At 40.0% G+C, this 17,418-nt stretch overlaps 3 protein-coding genes across 6 annotated transcripts in view; 1 reads left to right on the top strand and 2 right to left on the bottom strand.

Annotated features, from left to right (window-relative positions):
- The window catches only part of LOC119485208 (voltage-dependent T-type calcium channel subunit alpha-1I-like), a 52,518-nt gene extending 48,789 nt beyond the window's left edge, over positions 1-3,729 (top strand). For all 3 annotated transcript variants that reach the window (XM_037764603.1, XM_037764602.1, XM_037764604.1), the window contains exons 34-35: positions 409-968; positions 1,195-3,729. In XM_037764603.1, coding sequence (XP_037620531.1) covers positions 409-968; positions 1,195-1,866 — 1,232 coding nt within the window. In that variant the 3' untranslated portion in view covers positions 1,867-3,729. The remainder of the gene's footprint in view (positions 1-408; positions 969-1,194) is intronic.
- zgc:136472 (uncharacterized protein LOC678514 homolog) overlaps positions 1-17,418 on the bottom strand; it is a 32,224-nt gene that overhangs the window by 10,140 nt on the left and 4,666 nt on the right. Inside the window, exons 9-11 of one of the 2 annotated variants that reach the window (XM_037764607.1) lie at positions 16,745-16,926; positions 16,467-16,556; positions 16,198-16,329 (exon numbers count right to left, since the gene is read on the bottom strand). In XM_037764607.1, the coding sequence (XP_037620535.1) occupies positions 16,246-16,329; positions 16,467-16,556; positions 16,745-16,926 (356 nt within the window). In that variant the 3' untranslated portion in view covers positions 16,198-16,245. Of the gene's footprint in view, positions 1-16,079; positions 16,330-16,466; positions 16,557-16,744; positions 16,927-17,418 lie in introns of those variants that run through there. The other variant, XM_037764606.1, reaches the window with a different exon arrangement.
- Positions 6,173-13,949, bottom strand: LOC119485212 (synaptogyrin-3-like). Its single transcript, XM_037764609.1, has 4 exons — positions 13,728-13,949; positions 11,136-11,370; positions 10,813-10,958; positions 6,173-7,216 (listed from the first exon to the last, which is right to left on the bottom strand). Exons 1-4 carry the CDS (start codon positions 13,830-13,832, stop codon positions 6,989-6,991), a joined length of 714 nt encoding a protein of 237 aa, XP_037620537.1. The 5' UTR covers positions 13,833-13,949; the 3' UTR covers positions 6,173-6,988.

Consider the following 17,418-nt stretch of genomic DNA (forward strand, 5'->3'; position numbering starts at 1 on the left):
TGATCAACATGCTGCCCTGTTAGTGCACTGTATGATGATATGATGTATTTTGTCATACCTATTGTTGCTGTCGTGATTCAATGTTGTTGTCTTGTTATGTGTTGGATGCTGCTACTTTACCCTGTCTTGACTAGGTCTTATTTGTAAAAGAGGTTTTAATCTCAATGTGAATTCCTAGTTAAATAAAGATTATATATACAGTATATGTATGGTATGTTGGATATAAAGTATAATATATAAGTATATATTTGGAAAACATCAACATCAATTGTAAGAAGTTGTTTTACTGGCACTTAAATAATATCTCTAACAGAACTCTTGATAATTCTCGTTTTCAATAACACTTCTCTCTTTAGAAATACTGTATTCAATGTGTCCATAATTATGATGCCACATTATTTTCTACAGGCTCCATGACATCTCTGGGCTCCAGTGGAGGCGGCTCACTGCTGCAGGTTCCAGGAGCTCTGCCAGCATTCAGCCACGCTTCACTGGGGACTGGACGCAGCTCGAGGCCAAAGATCTGCCTCAGCACCGTTCAGAGCGTCGACAGACACTCCTCACACAGACTCAGTCCAGCTGACAGTACGGAGGGATACAGGTCCAGTCCGGCTCACAGAATAAACAGACACAGACTCAGCTCAGCTCACAGTATAGATGGATACAGGTTCAGCCCGGCCCATCGAATAAACAGACACAGACTCAGCTCTACTCGCAGTATGGACGGATACAGACTGAATCCAGACCACAACACAGAGAGACCTAAACTCATGTCCAGTAACAGTATAGACAGACATCCATCACTCAGACTGAGTCCCACCCACAGTGCCAGCAGACGTCCTTCTCAGTGGCTCAGTCCTGAAGAGAGTTTGGACAGAAACAAGCTGAGTCCCTCATACGTTCCAGATACTTCAGTCCTGAAGAGACCAGCATCCTTCCACAGTGCAAGCAGACAGTTACGAAGACAGGTGTGTTATTATCACCTCTTCTTCTTCTTCTCTTTTCTTCTCTTCACACACAACGTGTTTTTGTTAGCTTTTAATTTTCTACCATTTTCTGACAATTTTAGATTTTTAAAAAATGATTTTTACTGCATCCTACGCAACATTTTTTAAATGATTTTACTTGCTCAACCCATACATAATGAGGATTGTATCATTTAAATGTGTTTGTGTGCATGTGCTGTGTCTGCAGGCGGCTGTGCGCTGTGACTCTGTGGATCAGAGCGGTTCAGCTGACGATCTGGCAGAGCCTCACCTCACTGTGCCCGCTGTTTCTTCCACACCACCACGCCAGCGATCGTCCAGTGTACACACACTGAAATATACACACCCCCAGAGGGTCATCTCATGCAGGAGCCACAGCCGGAGCAACAGTGAAACCACTGGGCAAGAACATGTACCTGAGCAGGCCATCTGTGGCTCGCAGCCAGAAACAGATGTCAAGAAGAGGCTGTCCAGTCTGAAGGTCCCCAGCGGTGAATCCACCATATCAGCATCACTCTGTAGCTCCATAGCAGCCAGCACGGGCGCCGACCCCGGGCCCCAGTTAGACGACGCAGACGAGGAAGTGAGTCGTATTAACAGTTCTGTTGACGCACACTCACAACTCCCTCCGAGCTCATCACACAAAAGCAGACACCTTACCCCGAGCCCTGTGGAGCACAGGACCCGCCTCAGCCAATCAGTGTCTCCCGTGTCGGGCAGGAACAGGAAGCAGAGGATGAGCCCGCCGCCAGGAGAGGAGCCGGTTACTATGGCAACGCAGCTGTCGGACAGCAGTGTTGAGCTGAGAAGGCGGACTCTGTCATTTGATGCCACCTCCCTCTCTCCTAATCAACCAGAGGGAAGTCCCGTGGATGACTAAACAAACTCAATGGATTGGTTATTCTGTTAAAGTGGAGGAGCCTGATGTGCTGCTGAAGCACACGAGAGGGGCGGGAGCCGCAATCCAAAATAGGAAGGATATCCGTTTCCCGTTTTGGGACCCGCCCCTCGCCTCGTCCCGTCCAATCACAAGATTTTCACAGGGTGTTTGAGCAGAAATCTTTCAGACTGTGTGTGTATGAGTGCGTATGTGTTCAAAGACTCTTAACCCATTGTGCTATTTGCACACAAGATGCACACAAGTTTCCATTTCTTCTATCATAGTTCTAGCTTTAGTTCACACATAGTAGTCACCCCCCTGCTATATTTACTCAACCTTCCCCTTGCTTGCTCTCCTTCTTCTCTCCTCACTTTCTTCCTTTTCCTTGCACCTCAAGCCTAGGTCAGAGTACAAGACAAAATCACCCGAAAGGTGCAGCACAGAGTAAGTTACTGACTGATCTGCTCATGTACACATAGACATGTTGACAAAGAGAAAACACCGCAACTAACGAGTATTTTAATTATTGATTAATATGCAGATTATTTTCTTGGTAAATCAATACTTTTTTTGGTCTTTAAAACATCAGACAGATATTCAATTCACTATCATTTTAGACAAGGAATAGCAAATATTTGCCGATTCTGTTGACTGACCAACCGATTAATCAAACTGTTTTTTACAGCTCTACACACAGCATCTCATTCATGCTTATAATAACTTTCTAATTTGCCAGAACGGTTTACTTTAAGTAAAATTCCCTAATACCATGCTCTGTGGTGCAGAAATTACAGTTTATGTTTACAAAAGAAATAGATAAACTCTCACAAAAGTTAAAGCTGTCAAATAATTTTATATAAATGCTTAATTTGTAAGTGCACGCTTATGTAAATTGGTGCAGGCACATTTTGTTAGAGACTTATTGCTCCAAAAAAAAACAAATTGTACAGCAGCTTGTTAAAAGCGGATCAAAATGAGAATCTTATATCTAACAGAGTGTAAGTTTTTGTTTTTTCATAATGACTAATCTTCCTATTTTTCCTACCTCTTAACCTACACTAAACTGCCACTGGAAGTTGCTTGATCATTCTCAGATTGCAGTATTTTCCTGGTCAAATCAAACATGGACATCTATGTTTGAGAAACCTCCTCCAGCCTGAATCCAGTCATCCCTGACAGTCAGAAAAATCAATTTGCGCTTAGAGCCTCTAAGTTAGAGTCGTGTAGTGTGACCTTGGCTTTAGTAGTTTCTACCTCTCTTTTTCCTGATCCCACCCATTCGAATGTTCAGTGAGCTTGGTTTCTCACCCCTTCCACTTTCCTTTTTTCTGTCTTAGTATTCTCAGGGTAGAGGTAGTTCAGACGCAGGTGAGTATGAAGCATGTGATCACAGGTCTGCAGAGTTAGATTGCCCCCTGCTGTCTGAAGCTGGAGCTGGCCGCCTCACCTGACGTTTGAAGAGATTATACTGTACGGGTGCGGGGTGAAGTTCAGACAGAGGCAGATGTACAGAAGGGCTTATTCAGGTGATATAACGGTGTGTAAAACTTTGTAGAATAAAAGGTTAAGATTATATTTTATTAACACAGCAGCGATGATACGAGAACTACAAAGGTGAATTTCTACATTTTTGAATGTCAATTTATCTGCTGGCGATGATGAGGATGATTGATGATGATGTCAGCGTAATAGGATGTTGATTATAATAATGATGACGACAACGATGACTCTGGATGATGCAAATGTTCATAATATTGTATAATGTTCCTGCAGAATGAAAGCAGGGAATGATATACAGTGAGCTCACCTGCAGTAACATGATTGGACAGTGCTGGAATAAAATCACTTCCTGTCTGACTTTAATTTGACTCCTTAATCTTTGTCTTTTTCCTCTTTATTAAATAAATAAAAACAATATTATAAATTACTTATCAACAAATTAATGGCAAATTTTTGATCCGTTCAAAATGTACCTTAAAGGGATGTCTGTCAAGAATGTAATACTCTTATCAACATGGTAGTGGTTAAATAGGCTTGCTTTAAGCAAATGTATGTATATATTTATTATTAGAAGTCAATTAACAACAGAAAACAATGACAAATATTGTCCAGAAACCCTCACAGGTACTGCATTTAGCAGAAAAAATATCATAACATAGCAAACTCAAGCCCAACAGGCAACAACAGCTGTCAGTGTGTCAGTTTGCTGACTTGGCTAATGGTGAAATGCAAGTTTTCGGCCCAATGGTCAGAGATCAAGGAGTTTGAGCCATGCCTGAAGTCGGTCTGTGGAAATATCCGTGAAGCGTAACGTTACTGCTTTGTGTTGCTTTTTTTTTTTTTGACGGCAAAGTATATTATGATTTTTATGTTCTATGGCATTCTTTACTAACATTTTTCGATGTACTATACTATGACTTTTTTTTTTTTTTTCGACAAAAAAAAAGATAGTGTTTCTTTTTCGAAATACTATCTTTATTAAGACTTTATTTCAACATACTATACCATGACTTCTTTATTTTTTCGACATACTATACTAAAGTTATCTTTATTTTTTCAACATACTATGACTTTTTTTCATGAAATTTTTCGACATACTAAACTATGACTTTTTTTCATTAAATTTTTCAACATAATATACTATGACTATTTTTTGTAAAATTCTTCGATATACTATACTGTGACGTTTTCGGTGAAAGTTTTTGACATAATACACTATGACTTTTTTTCATTACATTTTTCGACATACTATACTATGACTTTTTTTCATTACATTTTTCGACTTACTATGACTTTTTTGGTGAACTTTTTCGACATACTTTATTCATGAAATTTTTACAAATACTTTACAGTGACTTTTTTTCATAAAATTTTTCAATATATTATAGTTTGACTTTTTCAACAAATTTTTTTGTGAAATTTTTTGACTTTTTAAACTTATACTATTACGTTTTTGGTGAAATTTTTCAACATACTATGAATTTTTATTCAACATACTATAATCTGACTTTTTTCATCATATGACTATGACTTTTTTTGACATACTGTTTTGTTGTTGTTTTGTTGTCTCAAAACTCAGTGTGTCACACACTGAGTTTTGAGGGCTTCAAAGGGCTAACTTCAATGTGAGGGTGGGGATCGAATCCGCTCTGCCGCAGCCAGAACTGGGAACTTAGCAACCAAGCCACCAATGCCACACGCACTTGTGACTGTTCTCTTTGTATATTTGACTTTGTCATTAGAAGTTAGACCTGAAAACAGTCTGTGTCACATAAGGATCGAACTCACAACCTCCAGTATTCCAACCAGATATCACATAAGGATCGAACTCACAACCTCCCAACCAGTTATCTACCAGACTGAGCTAGTTGACCGGGTATCCTGGTGTAATGTTTCCTTTTCTATTTGACTTCTCCATTTGAAGTTAACCCTCAAAACTCAGTGTGTGTAACATAAGGATCGAACTCACAACCTCCAGTATTCCAACCAGATATCTACCACCGTGATCTATTTCACAAGTCAATATATAGCATGTCAACGAAAGAGAACAAAAAAGTCTAAAAAATTTAAAAAGTCATAGTTTATTATGTCGAAAAAAAGTCAATAGTATAAAATAAAAGTCATACACATAATGACTTTTTTCATGAAATTTTTCGACATACTATACTATGACTTTTTCTTTGTAAAATTTTTCGACATACTATAGTGTGACTTTTTCATGAAATTTGTCGACATACAATACTATGACTTTTTTTCAAGAAATTTTTTGACATACAATGCTATGACTTTTTTTCATGAAATCTTTTTACTTACTATGTACTTTGCCGTTTTTTGGTAATTTTTTTTGACATACTATATTATGATTTTTTTTAAATTAAATTTTTCGACATAGTATAATATAACTATTTTTTGTAACGGCGAACCGAAAGGATGTCGCGGACTGAACCGAACCGAACGTCCTGAACCGAACGGTTCGGGTCGAATACACGAACCGTTCCACCCCTAATGGAAAGGGTCTTAAGAATCGTGTTTAAAGGTATTAAATTTAACCTCAGGACTTCTGCATACTTTGTTGAGGTCCCTAAACATGGGGTGCTTCATCAAAAAAAAAAGAGATAACATGCAGCACAGCTGCTGCCTACTGTTGCTAATGAATTCAACATAACTCGAGTATCCTTTCTAATTATGGTCCTCCAGCAGATGTTGATTAATCTGCCTAACACACTACTATTAGAGTTGCTCACATTGCAAGAAGCAAGGATGAAGCTATTTGGAGGTGAACAAAGCAAGACTCACAGCTCTGATAGTGGTGGTCGATAGATTTTTATTTTTCATATTTAATTTCACCACTTCAGCATATCACAATAAAATATTTAATCACATGAATATTTCACACTGAAACACTATAGTATTCAGAATGCATTAAGCTGTCCTGCCTTTATTTTCTTGCCAAGAAAATGTACCAATTTCTGCCACCCCCTCACTCGTTTCCTTGCAATCTATTGGTCAAGCTGCCTGCCTGTCTCAATTTCAGCCAAGGAAAGGCCACAGGTCTGCAGGGCAGCTTGCGATTGGTCAGACTGTACAGACTGAGGGCAAACAGAAGCAGATAAACAGAGCTACACAGCTTCACTGTCTTCAATACTTCCTTCACTAAAGACCTTGTATCCCTTTATAAGGCAGATGGAGCATCATCATCACAGATCTACGTCTATGTTATTCTGCACCTCACCGTATGAACATGCAGTCAGGGTGTGTGTGTGTGTGTGTGTGAGTGTGTGTGCCTCCAGGTGTATATATGTATGTATATATAATGTGTGTGTTTCCAGGTGTAGACTACATGTATACATCCAGGTGTGAGTGAGTACAGCTGTGTTTGCGTGCATCAAAATCTGTGTGTGTGTGTGTGAGCAGAAGAAGACAGTATTCTTGACACAGAGAGTTACAACTAACTAAGCTGAGCCAGCAGTTGCCATGGTGAAAATAGATCATACATCCTCACATGACCCAAAATCCCGCCAATCGCAGGAGACGATGGAAAGCCACTAACCAGCGAGGCAGGAACTTGTCCATGCCCGCGTCGGTACGCAGTGTCTTTCAACACGCACCATTCCGTCTGTCTCTAGAAGGCAGGAGCCACGGGTCTCTGCTGTGTGAGTTTCTGGGGGTCCAGGGTTTCAGTGAAGGGCGGCGCTTGATAGGGGTTGGTGGTTACTATGGTAGCTCCGTTGGCGATGGGGTACGGTGTGGCTCGAGCACTGCCAGAGGGAGGATCCAGGTGTTGCCATGTGAACAAGTTTTTGTTGCTGCCGGTTAAGAAGCGTCGCAGTGCACTCAGCGTCAGTACAGCCTGTTAGTAACACACACACACAAACACACGCACATTAGCAAAGGCTGTTAGTGGCACACTGATTTGCATTAGAGCCACTGTTACAGCACTTTTTCACAGCAAGATGAAGAGTCTATAGTGCTAATATCAGTGTGCTAACATGCTCACAATGACAATGCAAACATGCAGATGTTTAGCAGGTATACTGTTTACCAAGTTCACCATCTTAGTTTAGCACGTTAACATTTGCTAATTAGCCCTAAATAAAAAATACAGGTGAGGCTGATGGGAATATCATTACTTTTTCAGGTATTTCGTCACAAAGCAGTTGATCGGACAAAGGGAAATTTTGATCTGATGATGGCACTACATGAAAAGTCACCAAAGTCATTAGGATTCATCATCCGAGACCACGAATGCCTGTACTAAATTTCATAGCAATCCATCCAATAGCTGTTGAGATGTTTTAGTTTGCCACCACTAAAGTCGCCCCTCTAGTGTGCCTAAAAAACATAACAACCTATAATCTAGGGATTCCCAAAACTTAAACCTTAAAGAACCTGGTGTGGTTTTGGTTTTGGATTCCTCCTTTAGTGTCCGCTGCATACAGTATGTATGGATATACACAAGCTGGTCAGCCTGAAATGGAATCCAGCATGACGAATCACTCCACACTTTTGCAATTTTCTCCTCCAGACCCATTGTTTTTCTATAATCTTGATATAATCCTTTTAAGTTTTTCCCTGCACTTTTTGGCTGACTTGTTGTGATGTAGGAACACATCTGCTAGCTCATTCACAATCGACAGCACTGACAGAAACTCATGAAAGCATATATAATCTCCTGAGCGGTGCCAAAATTGAGTTCTAGGAACTCGTCCCCAAAGTGAACAGAACAGTGGAAAGAAAAGCAGAACCCATGACGATGTTTACATTGTTAAATTACATTTCAGCAAGTTCCTGCAGTGGAAAAAGGCTATTACATAAACCTGGACATGTGCATAGTTTGGTTAAAAGTGCTGTTACTCAAAATAGAGAGAAGGAGGATTGAAGAAACCAGAGGAGCAGAGTACAAAAGGTTTAGGTCACCTGTCAAAAGAAAAGTTTTGCGATTTAATACTGTACTTTCATGTAGTTGGGGGACTGACAAGAGACAGACTAAAAAAAGAATAGTTAAACTCCAAAAATGCTCCATTTCCCATAAAGCAACTTGAGAGAATCTTGTGCATTACTGTACCTACTTGTTAAATCCCCTTCTTTAAAACTCCATGCCCCCAGTTTCTAAGGCAGATGTTAGGTATGATGGTTAGTAGATGGAACAACCCTTATGACATCACTCTTTTCTCATTAGAAAGTCAGAAGACATTAGAACCGAGGGTCTCAGAACAGAAGGTGTTGTATGATGTACGGTCTGTAAAGCCCCTTGAGGCAAATTTGTGATTCGTGATATTGGCATACATAAATAAAATTGATTTGATTTGGCAACACATTCTCATTCCCAACTCGTCAAATACCGCCGTTTGGTAAGTGCTCTTCGGCATCGGAAACCAACGCACCGAGAACGGGTTGGACTTGACAGTTTACATTTATACTGAGGCGGCTGTAGCTCAGTGGGTTGAGCTGGTCGCCAGACATTGAACCCTAAGTTGCTCCCTGGGTGCTTTACAGCAGCCCACTGCTCCTAAATGCTTAAGATTAAATGCAGAGGTCAAATTCCATGTATGTACCTGTTTGCATATGACGATTTTAATAAAGTTTAAGTTATAATCACAGGCTGAGTTGAACTCCTCATGATTAGTAAACTAACTTCGAAGTGCTCTCTATCACATGCTACAAATCCTCTTCAGAAGAATATTGGAACCAATTGCCACAGAACGTTTGGAAAAAAAATGCCTTGGCAGACCAAAAAAACAGGGTCTTTTGTAACATACTGTACATCCTTGACACAATTACAGCTTAACCTCTCTGCGTCATCTGACAGTGAGATGAATGGCTGCTTTTGGTTTGGTGGTAAAATTGTTTTAACAAGGTCCATTGAGTTGTCAATGGACAATAAATCTGTCCGCCTCTGTCTGACCGGCAATGTCCTCTGCATTGCAATTCTTTTTCTAAAACACTTTGTAGTTAACCCAGGAAGTCTCGCTGAGAGCAGCTCTTTTTCAGGAACATTCAGTTACACACATTCACACCTGGAAACAGCCCAGTGGAGCCGCAGTCTGACCTGTTGGCTACTGTGCAGCTTAAGCAGTTCGGGGTTAAGGGCCTTGCTCAAGGGCACCTGAATGCTTGTAATGAAAGACGTGCCAGCACTGCTCTCTCACTTTCCCCACCGACATTTATCCTGCTGGTCAGTGGATCGAACTTGGAAAACTCTAACCTTTGGGCCACCACCACCGCTCCACAAATTCATGACCTTGTATTGATTATAAAACAGATTAACCACAAATAATTCCATGAGAAGTAATTGTTTTTCACTTCCATTTTTCTAAAAATCACTCATTCAAATGAATGATTCTAAGCAAACTGTTGTCAAAAAACTAACGTAATGAGTTTTTGCGTTTTTTGTTTTACACATAAGAAGGATGGATTACAGCTCATCACACTGATCATCATAAGTTTACCTTCTATGTGATCAGCCCAGTCACACTAAATGGCGTATGAATGAAACGGTAATTCGTAAGTCATTTTGTGTGCAATAAGAACAATGTTTTGCTTTTGGCGTGTCATTTGTGCACCATGTAGTCTGTATTGACTGCAATGTAAACGCATCTGTGTAAATATGCTACACTCAAGAGTTAGTGACTGCTTATAGTGGGGGGGGATGAGTCAAACAAACACAGGACTTTCAACCAGGAGATCGATGTTCAAGACCAGTATTTGTGTCCCAAAGTGTTGTTGAGTTATTTTGGAGTTATGTTAGTTTTTTAGTGCCGTGTTTTCCGTAATTATGTTACGCCGTTTCCGTACGTACTTTACTTAGTTTACTTACTTTAAACCCAACCATGATGTTATTCCTACATCTAAGTACGTGGTTTTGCAGAATTACTGTGGTTTTATTGCGTGGCGTAAAAATGACACCCAAAAAAAGATAAAATGCATTCTTATGACATGCGGAATGTCCTTGTATAATCGTGCTATTTATACGCCTTCCCATGAGATCGGGTTGATGTGATACCTTGCATACATTTGCCATATAGTGATATATAGCAATATTGGAAAACTATTAATATATATAATATTTAAAAAGCCCTCTGAACTAGCTAGTATCACTGAAGGAAACCTGATCCTATAGCACATAATACATACAAACTTTCCGCCATAATAAATGAGTAATATACAGGTGTGTGTGTGTGTGTGTGTGTGTGTGTGTGTGTGTGTGTGTGTGTGTTTTAGACTAGAGAGAGGGTGGGAGAGCTCTTTGGAAGAAGCCTCTGCTTGTCCTCCATGAAGGAAATGCTCTTAAATGTGTTCATTGCCAGCAGACACTGATAACCCTGAAACACACACACACACACACACACACACAAGCATGATGATGATGATGATGATGATGATGAACACACACACATGTAAATGTACTGTAGGCCAGGTTTTAGACACAGGCTTAAACATACAGACCCAGGTCAGGATGGAGAAGAAGCAGAAGGCGATGGTTGCTCTGGCAGCGTCGGAGCCCTGGGCCAACGGCAGCTCGTCTGGTGAGGTAGCCTGCCACTGATTGGCCAGAAAACAGAAGCCAACAAACCACAGGAAGCTGGCAAGACCTGTAGGCGGGACACAGATGGGTCAGAAAAAAAAGGTAAAGTCAATCATCTTTTTTTTAACTTGTATTATTATTATTAATGCTATTATAATTTGTACCTCAAAATTGTACTTAAGTACAGTAAGTGAGTAAATGTACTTTGTTACTTTCCACCGCTGTATTTGTGTATATTATGTACCAGAGAAGACGAGGTCCAGTAGGACCGCCCGTCTTCTGTCCTTGACGCTGCTGATGGAGGGGAAGTAAATGTCCAGGATCAGGAAAAAGATGCTGCCGAGGAAACAGGCGACGCCCACGGTAACGCCGTAGTTACAGGCATCAGCGTTGTTGTTGAAGACGCAGAGCAAACGCTCGCTGCCGATGTTGATGTAGCCCTCGTTCACGATACAGCTGAACACCACCACGGAGAAAACCTGCAGGGGAAGAAGACGCGTGAGCTGGTTTATGATTGTAACAGGGAGAAGAGAATGAACTCACACTGGTGTATGAATGCCTTTCATTCCTCATACATACCACACACAGACACACCAATAAACACTGCTTCTTCAAGTGTGTGTGGATGAGATACAAAGATACACTTCTCTTAGTTTTAAAGGGTCAGTTCACCCCAATTACAAAACATTTCCCTCTTAATGGTATAGAGGCACACAGACAACTGTAGAGCAGTGTCGTTTCATAGAAGCAATTTTCTGGTTATGATCCACAGATCTACCTCTGTATGAGGTAGAAAAATATGGAAAACTCTCCACAGGATCTGTGGATTATCCCACGTAACATTGTTTCTGAGAGGACTCTGCTGTTGAGTTTCGTATAGTACTTTTGTTTTGCTAAACAAAAGTGTGCCTCAATGTAGGATGTCCTACCCTCAAGTCAGCCTAGTTATAATTTGATAAAATGCTAATTTATTTAAGAACTGTGTTAGCATAATATCAAACTGGATTCACAGGACCCCTCTAGGAGCTGACTTAAGGTCTGTTTCCATTAGAGCTGAAGAAATTATTCAATTAATTGAATACAGAAAATTATCTGCGACTATACTGATGATAGATTAATTGTTTCAGTAATTTTTTTTTCAAGCAAAGATGCCAAACAGTCATCGGTTTCAGCTTTTCAATCGTGAAGATTTTCTGCTTTTTCTCTGGTTTATATCATTGTAATTGAATATCTTTGTGTTTTAGATTGTTGGTCTGACAAAACAAGACATTTAAAGACATCACATTGGGCTTTTTAGAAATTGTGATGGAAATTTTTCACTTTTTTCTGACATTTTCTTTTTTATAGAGAAAACGATTAGTAGATTCATTATGAAAATAAGCAGAAGATTTATCGATAATGTACATAGTTGTTAGTTTTAGCCTTTCTTTCCATTTCACTTTATACTTTTGTTTAGTGGAATATATTACCAAATACATTTTCAGACATCAAATCATCCCCAAACAGTGAACTTTGAGCAGTTTACCTCAGTTGTAGGCTACTTGGTTGATGGCAGAATGCAATTTAGGTGAACTGATCCTTTAAGAGATTTGATTACTTAATTCCCTTATAAACTGGATGCCTTTATAGGACGTCAACCCAGAGATGGACATGTAGCTGTAACTGTAACTGCACAATATGTGACGATGAAGGGCTGTCAACAGCATGCAAAATAAATGTTTAACATACCAATCTTTAGATACCTCTATTAGAGCTGAAACAATTAGTCGGGTAATTGATTCGTCCATCGACAGAAAAATAATAACAACTATTTTATTAATCAATTCTTTTTAGCCAGTTTTTAAGCAAAAAAAATCCACTTATTTGTGAGTATTTGCTGCTTTTCTTTGTTTTATCATAAGATAGTAAAATTATAATTTTTTGGTTTTGGACTGTTGGTTGGACAAAACAAGCAATTTGATGATCATCCCCTTTGGATTTAGGACGTTTTTGACATTTTTCAGTATTTTCTCACATTTTATAGAGCAAACACTTAAAAAAATCTAGAGAATCATCATCATGATTAATCGATAATGAAAATAATCGCTTGTTGCAGCCTCTCACGATTCACTTTAATGTCTGCATGTCACATTATATTTACATTACATTGTATTTATTGTACTAATCTGTTCCAATTTGTATTATCTGTTCTGTTTTACTCATCCAAATACTTCCTGACTTGATTTTGTTTTTATTGCTGTATTTTATTTAGTTTACTGTTTTTAAGGAGCACTGGTGACAACATGACAAATCATGTTGAACTGAATTGAATTATGAGACACAGAGACAGAAAGAGTATATCATGTGCTTCTGTTAACTTGCATATATGGCTCTTTTTAAAAACCCAAATTGTTCCTTCAGTGCATATTAAAGTGCTGTATGATGACTCACAGTATCAACACCAGAGAGACAGAGAGATAGAGAGGTGTTACATTCTGGTTATAGGGAGCATTCACATCCAAAGCGTTCACATCTAGACACAAAGAGGCTCCAGATAAACATATGGTAATTAGACTGTGGTCCTGAAGCTCCAGACAGAAGCTGCATCACTGAAATCATTTCTATTTATTACAAAGAGCTGCACAACAGAGATTTAACTCAATTACTGAGCCTTTTATATATAAAAAATATAATAATAATCCTGACTGGATAAAAGACAGAATAGCAAAGAGATGCAGACAATGTGAGAGACAGAGAGACAGAGAGACAGAGAGACAGAGGGTGTGTGTGTGTGTGTGCAGGTGTAGGCCTGTCCATTGATGTCAACGCTCACATTGCAGAGGAGGCTTTAACTCACCCACGACATCAGTCTGAGGATGGTCCGGGGATGCGTGATGAAGGCGACCGGATCGAAGGCGAAGCTGCCGGCCTTCGCGGCGCCGTACGCGCCCGCTGGCTGCATCCCTTCCTCCGGCTCTGTGCAGCCTGACGCCCGCTGAGAGGAGCAGAGGAGACGGTCAGAGAGGAGCGGAGCGGAGCGGCGGCGTCTTCCAGCAGCCGAGTGACGTCACGGCGCGTCACCGACAGCACCGCACAATTAACCGTCAGTTATCATTATGGTTTTAAAAAAAAAATTATAGGCTATAGATTTATTCCAGTGCTTCGTGTTCAACCTTGTTTTTTTGTTTATTTTTTTTATTTTTTTTCCATTATTATTTTTTTTCAGGCTCGTGAAGAGGAATCTTTTTTTTTGTCCAAAAAGGACTTACAGTATATAACCTTACATAAATCTATTATAATTTAGGGCTGATCAACATTTCTATCTTTTATCGATTTTCAGTGGAACCATATCTTACTTGATACAATCGCCTTTACAAATTTATGTCATTCAAACTAAAGATGTTAAAGGGACTGTTTGTAAGAATCAGAAATGCTTGTGAACAGCGACACCTGTGGCCGTTAAGTCAAAGAAAGTCAGCGTCGGGCTCGCGCTTGCTCGCTCTAAATAGACATGAACGAACATCGCTCAAAACAGTGAGGCGAGGGCGCCTGGGTTAGCTCAGTTGGTAGAGCGGGCGTCCATGTATTAAGGCTTGGTCCTGACCGCGGCGGCCCGGGTTCGAATCCGGCCTGTGGCCCTTTCCGCATCCACTCTCTCTCTCCCCCCTTTCAAGACTATCCACTGTCCTGTCATAAAAATGGAAAATGCCCCCAAAAAAATAACTTTAAAAAAAAAAAAAAAAAAACAGTGAGGCGACACACGTCAGCTAAAACCACAATATCACACTATAGAGAAGGTCTCTCCATGAATCACTGCTGATCATAGTGTTGGCTTTTCCGTCTTCAGCCCCGCTGCTTCAGTCTCCGGGGCGTGACGGGGCTCCGCAGCGAGTAACGCCACCGTCTCCGACCGCAGCCGGAGTGAACAGGGGAGACTGAGAGGACAGAGAGGATAACGTTTCTCACTGCGGAGCTCCGTCACTTCACAAGACATAGGAAACCTCTGTTGGTCTGGAGGAGCTGCAGCAGTTATTTCTGCACAAACATCCACTGTACATTCACTAGATATTCTCAGAGCTACGAAGTCTTCTGCAGTGTGTAGTGAGCGCGCATGAACGTGAGGTGGAGTGAGAAGGCACGTGTTCTTTGAGTGAAGGCAGGCAGGCAGGCAGAGGAGCGGTCTGAACAGCATAGCCACACGCGAGCACGCATATGTGAGCGCACATGGTACACCGACCTGCTAGATTTATACCTGTAAAGATTCAAGTTTTTGTTTTTACTCATTTAGCCTGAAGAGTTTTTACAAATGGCAGAGCAGCAGGGCTGTAACCAGGTGATAAGCCAAAGCCCCCATCCCCTCAAAAATACTCTATATTGTTGTTATTATTTGATTTTTGGTATAGATTATTTATTCAGTTAACTGTTGAATGAAAGAAATTCCATAATTTTCTCTACATAAACATCTAAATGCTGTTGCAAACAAATGCCACACTGCCAGGAAATATTCACTCTGGTGGGGAAATAGTGAAAATGTTGTTATTATTTTGCTGCCCTAAAAGTAATCAAATTCAAATAGGCCTATTTTAAATTAAAAAAGTGCAGGCTACACAGACAACATTTGTCAAAAGGATGAATTCATTGTTGTTTTATATATAAGGGATTATTATAAAAAAAAAGTATTGTGTTTATAAATATTATTTAAAAAAAAAAAAAAATTGAATGTGACCAAGATATGTATTGAACAGGAAATTTAACGAATCAAGGCATGGTCACACATGCGCAAAATTAATATTCGCACTTTAATTTGATGCAAGCAAAAGGGCAAAAAAGCATTTTTTACCGGTGGCAAGGCAAATTTGCATCTTCGAATTCATGTGAAGTTCAACTTTGGTGAACTTTCAGGTGAATATCGTCTCGGCAAGCGATGGGCCCTCGCCTGCATTTGCACGTGTCACTGTGCTCTGAATTTGTCAGCGATCTCTGGTGGACAACTGTGTAATTAAGACGCTGTCTCTAAATGACCTCAAACGTATCTTTGCCATTTCTGTACTGCAATTTTTTTGTTACTTATCGGCCGACATACAAGTACAATATATCTGAAGACGTATTACCGATAATATCAACCGTGCTGACGTATCGGTCGGGCTCTTATTCATTATTCATTATTCATTATTCATTGGTTAAATAAATAAAAAGTCCTGTAACCATCAAAGTTTTTAACTGAAGACTTTATTGGATTAAATTGGACAGTTAATGACAGCTTGGTTGAGTAGATAAAACCACATCTGTGTTTAGAGAGTACTGACTAAAAGGTATCACATGCATACTACACACACACACACACACACACACACTGTACTCTCTTTGTTTCTGTATTAAAGCTCGTCTTTGGTTTCGTTGGCTCTTTTTGCCTCTTCAGCTTTTGCGGCCTCGATGTACTTCCTCCTGTCTTCATCCTCCTGGAGACACAAAAGAAAGAGGTTTATTTTTAACAGAGATTAAAGAAACGCAGCTCACAAACACACACACACACACACACAGTCATACAAACTCAAACCACTGCAGTGATGTTGGTGTTTGTGGGGCAACAATTTACCTGAACTCTGTATTTTTTGGCTTTCTCCATCTCTTTATCTAGGAACTTCAGCAGGTCCTTCACGTTCCTCTTACCAGTGTAAATCACCACCTGACAGGATCATGGACATCCTGAACATCATGACCTCGATACATATCCTTTTTCCCTCACAGATAACACATATAATCCCAAATTTTTCAGCAGACATTTGACAATAATTAGCTTCTTTTATGCATAAGACACACAGGGATATATTACAGTACATATCACACAAAAATAATCATTGCTATGCTCCTTACTCTTTCAGCATATAGAGCAGGGAACAGGCAAAGTGATGGGTAGTTGCCCTGCATTGACATGTTGATGTCATTAGCTGAAGCATCGATGCGAGCGACAACCACGTTCTCTCGGTCCTTCAAGGCCTCGGCCAATTCCTCCCACAGTGGAAACAGAGCACGGGACTCCGGACTGTAGGGGAGATCTGAAAAATACACATTACTACCTTTAGGTCTGGTAGGTTGACATGAAACGCATTACTTCCGGTGCACCAGTGCAGGCAAGTCGCCACAGACACCACAACTCCGGTTCACTGCAAAATACAGAGAGCTTTCCCAGACAGCGATAGGTTTAATCAGTATTGTGTGAACTCGTTTGTCAAGAGTTTGAATGTAACGGACGTTCATTTATATGTAAAAGTCCCACGATCCAGCTTTAAATTGACGTTAAAACAATAATTACATGCAAATGTTAAACCAGCATTAACCTACGAGGCTTAGTATCTTTTTACGGTACCTATGATTTCTTTTGAAAAGTTATTCTTGATTTTCCTTTTGCGTTTTCCTATGAATGTCCAACACGTGATACACGCGTCCATTTCCGCTCCAGTCTTTTCAAATTAAAACTACTTAGTTAGGTTTAGGAAAAGATTTTGATTTGGCTTAAAATAACTCCAGAAGTGCCGTAACTTATGTAC

Source organism: Sebastes umbrosus, chromosome 3 (assembly GCF_015220745.1).
Source record: "Sebastes umbrosus isolate fSebUmb1 chromosome 3, fSebUmb1.pri, whole genome shotgun sequence".
In the NCBI taxonomy this organism is placed as follows: domain Eukaryota; kingdom Metazoa; phylum Chordata; class Actinopteri; order Perciformes; family Sebastidae; genus Sebastes; species Sebastes umbrosus.

Coding starts and splice junctions, on each gene's coding strand:
- LOC119485212 (XM_037764609.1), bottom strand. CDS start 13,832: ATGCAGCCAGCGGGCGCGTACGGCGCCGCGAAGGCCGGCAGCTTCGCC. Junction 11,371..13,727: donor TCCTCAGACTGATGTCGTGG/GTGAGTTAAAGC, acceptor CTTCCCCTGCAG/GTTTTCTCCGTGGTGGTGTT. Junction 10,959..11,135: donor ACTGGACCTCGTCTTCTCTG/GTACATAATATA, acceptor TCCCGCCTACAG/GTCTTGCCAGCTTCCTGTGG.